Consider the following 7,222-nt stretch of genomic DNA (forward strand, 5'->3'; position numbering starts at 1 on the left):
CTGAGACTGGGAATGCTTTGCATGACCTCAGCCTCCACCAGCCCATCATGACTAATGCAATCTCCCCGAGAGAAAACCCAAGTGCAGAAAGAGTGAGCTCATTTGTATGCGTGTGTGTTTATGTGCTTAAGACATTTCTGGAAGAAAGCCCGAGGAACTTAATAGGGCTGACGACAAAGGTGTTGAAAGGAGGCAGAGATGGGGGAGGCGATTTCTGCTTTTCACATCACAGTCTGTAACGTTGGATTTGAAAACAAAACAAAACCATGACCATGGTTAGTGTGAGTTTCAAACTAGCTAATGTTTCCACAAAAAGCTTTCCACCAGATTCCTGTTCATGGCAGCCTTCTTCATAGTGGCCCCAACCGGAAAGAGCCCTGGTGTCCATGGAGGAGGGAGAAACAAATTCAATCCTTACTGTCTAGGAATGAGAATCAATGAGCTACCGTAAATGTAACAACATGGATACTCACGGAGATATGACATTGAGCAAAAGAAGCACACAAAAGAATATGTACAGTTTATTCCGTTTATGCAAAGTATAGAAACTGGCAAAACTAATTGATGATGTTAGAAGTCAGGATAGTGGTCATCTAGCCGGCTGGGTTTTTTAAAAGTATATTTGTATTGACTTCAGAGAGCAAGGGAGAGGGAGAGAGAGAGAGAAGCAGCAACGATGAGAGAGAATCATGGACCGGCTGCCTCCTGCACGCCCCTCACTGGGGATCGAGCCCGTAACCCGGGCATGTGCCCTGACCGGGAATCGAATTGTGACCTCCTGGTTCACAGGTCGACGCTCAACCACTGAGCCACACCTACTGGGCGTGGGTTTTAACTGGGAATGGCTCCTGGGGGCTTTTGGGGCAAGGGCCACACAGATATGCTCAGTGTGTGGAAACGCATAGATCTCTGTCTTATCATGTGTGCACATGTGTAGGGCACAGTTGGAGAAAAAGCTCCCAGCCCAATCTAGTTGCTATAAAGAATTAACAGATAGAAAGAGGGTGGCGCTTGGCTGGGTGGTGCTGGTGGCACAGGGCAGAGCTGGGGCAGCCTGTCCTGGCTGGCGGTGCCCTGTTGGCAGTGACTCTTCAAGTGCAGGCCTGGGCACATACATGTTCTGAAGCCGGGAGTCCAGTGCCCTCATGTGAGCCCTGGGATTGATGGGGCAGAAAGAGAATGTTGGGGACCAGCTAGGGTTGTAAGAAATACGAGTCATGCTCTGTTGACCGTGAGTGGGTTGTTCTGGTGAAAGAGGGCACATGCTCACCTGGCAGGGAGGGGCACCTGGGCCCTGGGAGCACCTGGAAATGCGGCCCATCCTCCCATCGGGAGCTGCCTATGGTCATGGAAACATTAGCAACCCTTTGCACACCCCCAGTCCTTTTGCACATCACTGAGCCCTTTGCACACCCCCAGCCTTTGCACATCACTGAGCCCTTTGCACACTCCCAGCCTTTGCACATCACTGAGCCCTTTGCACACCCCCAGCCTTTGCACATCACTGAGCCCTTTGCACACTCCCAGCCTTTGCACATCACTGAGCCCTTTGCACACCCCCAGCCTTTGCACATCACTGAGCCCTTTGCACACTCCCAGCCTTTGCACATCACTGAGCCCTTTGCACACCCCCAGCCTTTGCACATCACTGAGCCCTTTGCACACCCCCAGCCTTTGCACATCACTGAGCCCTTTGCACACTCCCAGCCTTTGCACATCACTGAGCCCTTTGCACACCCCCAGCCTTTGCATGCCCGCAGGCCTTTGCAAACCCCCAGCCCGCATTACCTGTGAGCTGCCCATTTGGCCCGCCCTTTGCCTACTCCCCCTGTAATCTTCGTCCTTCTACCCCATATAAGCAGCTGGCCTATTGGGGGGTGCAGAGAGGTTTTTGTGGGTGACCTGCTGCTCCCCCTGCTGCTGGCAGGATTGGGATAAACGCTCACATAGGATCCAACCCCGTCTCTGCTGAGTTGGCTCAGGTAGTGGCAGGCGGCTGGGCCCACTGACTGTCCAGTTATAGAATGAAACCCCAGCAGCGACACTCCCCTCCCAGGCGGGACCTGAGCGTCCACCTCTTGGCATTGCGTGTGAAGTCCACGCATGGACGTCCACTGGGACCCTGAGTGGTGACCAGGGCCTTCCATCCGGAACAGGGCACCCTTGGCCACCAGGCAGGGGCCTGGCTCTGCGGCAGGAGGGATGCAGGGACACAAGCTGGAACTGGAGCTGCTGGCCGCCTGGCGCGATGTTTAATGAGCTTTGTGCAAGGGACCTGGCTTTGCTTTTCACATCCAGAAAGAACACGATCTGATTGCAGCCATTTCACTGCACACAGAACCAAATGAAAAGAATAAATGCCTGCAGAGCGCAGTGCCAGGGTCCCCTGAGGTTGCAAGTCCTTTCATAATCGCATTGAGACATCGCTCGCCTCCTCCTTGTCCTGCTCGCACGCGCAGTGGCAGTTGCCCAGGGCTCTGTGTGTTTGCTGACACAAAGATGGAGGGGCCCTGGGTGAGCGCAGCTGGCTTCTATTAAGTCACACACGAGAGATTTGTGAGAACGCAACACAATGCCGCTTCTCTGGTTATTTTTTTGTTTGTTTGTTTGTTTTGGAAAAGATATTTTTCATAAACGTATATGATGTATGCTACTGTGTAATGGGCTTCTTATCTTGTTTTAAATGAATTAACAGATACATACTTTAACATTTGCTCAGGTATTGTTTTTTAAATATATTTTTATTGATTTCAGAGAGGAAGAGAGAGGGAGAGAGATAGAAACATCAATGATGAGAATCATGGATCGGCTGCCTCCTGCAACCACCCCCCACTCCGGGGGGTTGAGCCTGCATCCCCGGCATGTGCCCTGAATGGGAATCGAACCTTGACCTCCTGGTTCATAGGTCAACGCTCAGCCACTGAGCCATGCCAGCTGGGCCTCAGTTTTAATTTGTAACGCCGTCAAGATTGGTAACTGTAACAAAACTCTTTGGGGGACCTCAATAATTTTGAAGACTGTAAAGGGGTTTTGAGACCACAAATTTGTGAACTGCTGCTAGCGCTATAGTTTTTTTAAAAACTTTTAATTTTATAATAACTTTAGATTTACAGGAAAGTTGCGAAGCCAGTACAGAGTTCTGGCACCCCCACCCCGCTTCCCCTAATGTTAGCATCTTGCGTCATGTACATTAGCCCAAATGAAGGAGCCAATGTCTGTATATTGCTGTTCACTAAGCTACAGGCTTCCCTCAGATGCCCCCCATCTCTCTGCTAATGCCATTGTTTGTTCCAGGAGCCCATTTCAGGCAGCACATTCCATCGAGCGCGGATGGTTTTTGAAATTTTTCCAGTTTCAGTAATGGTCTCTCATGCTTTTGGGATGCAGGCATTATGGTGCATGCGTCCCATGCGCCCCGCTCTGCAGGAAGGATGGGTGACGAGCTCACATACGGTCCGTGCAGAGCTGGGTGCGTGGTCACCGAGAGCACCCAGCACCCCAACCAGCACGTGACCCAGAAGCCCCCTGGGCCCCATGGCACAGACAGCTGGTACAGGAGAAGGAGCCGGGAAAGCCCAGGGCAGGAGGAACAGGGACGTGCAGACAGGAAAGTTAAAACAAGGCCGCACAGTGTGGGCAACTGGCAGCTGGTCCTCAAATAACAAGCCATTATCTTCCTAGCCAAGGACGAAGGATGCTTGAGAGCAAATGGTTAAAAGCCTCTCTCGGAGAGAAGGCGGAAAGGGGGAGAAGAAGGGGGTGGGTGAGAGGACAGGGGAGTCTTTTTCAGCCACTGAACAAAGAAACCAGCCCTGTAGGGAAGGAGAAAGGAAAAAAAGATAATTTCTGTGTGTGTGTGTGTGTGTGTGTGTGTGTGTGTGTGTGTGTTTTCACTCCCTAAAGCAGAGAAGCCAGCAGTCTCGAGGCTTGACAAGATAAAGGTGCCAGGCGGGTCTCATGAATTCTGGGAAGGTCACAACAAAATAAAAGGGACCTTGAGAATTCATCTGCGCCAAGATATTCAGCAGAGGAATTCTGAAACCTGCAGACAGGAGGCCATATAACGCCTCGAACCCCCACCCCACCTGCTCTTCAGATTAGCTGAGAGCCCGTGCTTCATGAGCCAGATGGAAAGGTTTGCTTGCCTTGCTTCTCTAATAAAGGTGCATGCTTCAGTTGCCTTAATAAATTGGCTTATCACAACGCAATCAGAGTCTCTCATTTAAATGCATTGAATCCAGGTGGGGGGACAGCTCTCTCCCTCTGACGCAGGAACCACTGTCCTGCCTTCTAACAGCAGAGAAGAGTCGTGCCTGCTTTTGTACTTTATGTAAATGAAATCAAACCACGTGTGCTCATTTGTGTCTGGCTTTTCTGCCCAACAATCTGTGTGTGAGATTTGATAGACTAACTGGAAGGGAACATGACCAGTCAGGAGGGTCTATGAGAAGAGCTGGAGCTTATGGGAGTTCTCGCGAGATCACTACAGGAAGAACTCTATGTTTCCACTAAAGCTCTATGGTTCTAACTTCCCCTTCCCTTAACTTCCGGCTTCCCTTATATAAATGCCCTCCATCTGGGGCGCAGGCCCTGAATGCCTTGGGTTGCAACCCTTCTCCGTGGCCACACCTAGGCGATACTGTTTTTCAGGGGATAGAATCATTCATTTGCTGCGCGCACTTGTAGTTCTTTCCCTCTCCTTGCTAGATAGCAGGGCTCAGCAGACTTTCTGTACAGGCCGGATAGTAAATGATTTAGGCTTGTAGCTATATGGTTTGTCATAACAATTAGACTTTGCTATGGCAGCATGAAAGCGGCCACAGACTATACAGAAACAGATGAGCATTTATTTTCATGTTTTATATGATCCATGTTATGTCATTAAAGTTTTGGCTTAGTTGTCACCCATATTGCTGTATATCTATCATCTTCTATAATAATAAAAGTGTAATATGCTAATTAGACCGGACATCCTTCCAGATGACCTTCTGGAGGAAATCAGGGTTTCGAGGGAGGCCCAGGTCCCGGGTACCAGAGGGAAGCCAGTGCCGGCAGCCAGGGGAAGGAAGGCCTACTCTTGCATGAATTTCATGCATCGGGCCTCTGGTGTTTTCATAATTCACCATTATCAATAGCTTGAATGCTTTTGTTTAATGTAAGTTTAATGAGTGAAGTGGTTATTTGGGTTATATTCCCCAGAATAAAATGACTGTGCCAAACAGTATGAATATTTTTATAGTTCTTGCTATATATGATGATTGTATATTTTGTATTATGTTTTCATTGTTTGAAAAGTAAACTATGTTGACTCTTTTGATTACACGATACACAAATGGAACTCAGAACAGTTTAAACCTCAAAGAACACTTCTTGGGGGAAGGCAGAAAGGGAAGTTGTTATTTAACGAGTACAGAGGTTCAGTTTTGGATGGTGGAAAAGTTCTGGAAAAGAAAGTGAAGCCTGGCCAGTGTGGCTCAGTGGTTGAGTGTTGACCCAGGAACCGAGAGGTCACCAGATCAATTCCCAGTCAGGGGAATTCTCTCTCATCACTGATGTTTCCATCCTCTCTCCCTCTCCCTTCCTCTCTGAAGTCAATAAAAATAAAAAAAGAATAATGGGGATGGTTGCATAACAATGTGAGTGTGAAATGCCACTGAATTGTACTCTTAAAAGGGTAAATTTCATGTTCTATATATTTTACCGCAATTTTTAAGACAGGAGGAGAATTTCTTGGCTCTAGCAACTGAATCACTCGCTTGGTCATGGCTGGATTTGGGGGCCCACGCAACACCATGAGGACTTTGGCCCTCTCGCTCCCGTGTCTTAGTTCTTTGTGTGGGTTCCAAGCTCAGGCAGATCTCTCCATATGGCAGTTGACATAGTCCCCAGTGTCACTAGGGTTATGTCTTCCTTAACCCTCATAACCCCGGAGAATTGACCACAAGTCTCTCCCCAGGGTCCATGCCAGTGTCTTCAAAAGGCTCTGAGCCCTGACCAGTTTGGCTCAGTGGCTAGAGCGTCAGCCTGCGGACTGAAGGGTCCCAGGTTCGATTCCAGTCAAGGGCATGTACCTTGGTTGCGGGCACATCCCCAGTAGGGAGCGTGCAGGAGGTGGCTGATTGATGTTTCTCATCAATGTTCCTAACTCTCTATCCCTCTCCCCTCCTCTCTGTAAAAAATCAATAAAATATATTTTTAAAAAAAGAAGAAGAAGAAGAAAAAGCAGAGAGCTGTGTCTTTAAGCACAGGGTCCCAGAGGTCGGAAAGGGCCAGGAGAAGGGGGACCGGGTGAGCCCAGGTCCCATGGGAAAGGGCAGTCAGCCTGGAACCCGTTCTTTGACCTCCCAGGGGAAAAAGGCCTTTGAGCGCATCAACAGCCTCACATTCAAGAAGTCACTGGACATGAAGGCTCGACTGGAGGAAGCCATCTTGGGCACCATTGGTGCACGACAAGAGATGGTGCGACGGAGCCGTGGTGAGAGGGAGACGTACCCCACGCCCGTCCACGCCAGCTGCTCTCACCCTGTGTCCGAGGGGCCCCAAGTGGGCCCGTCCCTACCTCTCTGTCCGACTCACTTTTCCCAGAAATCCATGCATCATCCCCGTGCACATGGGTATCCGTGTCCCCATCTGTTCTCACAAGTCATTCAGGCCTAACTGCGTCCACTGGGCAAGCACCCGTACCACCCGTGTCCTCGCAGGTTAGCCCACCTGGGTATCTTGGTGCCTGTGTGTTTCTCAGTCATGTGTGTCCTTATGTTTTTGCACGTCTGTGAACATGTGCCTGCCCACCTCAGAGAGGAGCCCGTTCGGGAACCAGGAGAACGTACGCTGGCGGAAGAGCGTCACACACTGGAAGCAGACCTCGGACCGTGTGGACAAGTAGGTGTTGGCCAGAAGTAGACCAGTTTCCAGAGAACTGGCACCGCAGGCGCCTGAGGGAGGCGGTGAGCTGGGCCGTAGGGTAGGGTCTGGCTTCCAGAGGCTCCCCGACCCCCTCCTCTCTCCTTCAGGACCAAGGATGAAATGGAACAGGAGGCCTTGGTGGAAGGGAACCTGGCCACCGAGGTGAGCCTGGTAGTTCTGGACACGCTGGAGATCATCGTGCAGGTGAGGCTGGACCCAGCATCTTCCTGACCTCTGACCCGCCCCAGTGCCTTGTGACCTCGGACTCCAGAACCCCTCTCCGTTCCTGATTCCACAACCAAGCCAGTCCCTAACC

General features: G+C 50.4%; 1 protein-coding gene across 1 annotated transcript; it reads left to right on the top strand.

The window, feature by feature from the left end:
* Nucleotides 1–6,240: 6,240 nt before the first annotated feature.
* LOC102239051 (dedicator of cytokinesis protein 6-like) lies at nucleotides 6,241–7,152 on the top strand. The gene is made up of 3 exons (XM_005880888.2): nucleotides 6,241–6,475; nucleotides 6,798–6,882; nucleotides 7,014–7,152. The coding sequence occupies exons 1-3, from the start codon at nucleotides 6,304–6,306 to the stop codon at nucleotides 7,135–7,137; spliced, it is 381 nt and encodes a 126-aa protein (XP_005880950.1). The 5' UTR covers nucleotides 6,241–6,303; the 3' UTR covers nucleotides 7,138–7,152.
* Nucleotides 7,153–7,222: the final 70 nt, after the last annotated feature.

This window comes from Myotis brandtii, unplaced genomic scaffold, assembly GCF_000412655.1.
Source record: "Myotis brandtii unplaced genomic scaffold, ASM41265v1 scaffold657, whole genome shotgun sequence".
NCBI lineage: Eukaryota > Metazoa > Chordata > Mammalia > Chiroptera > Vespertilionidae > Myotis > Myotis brandtii.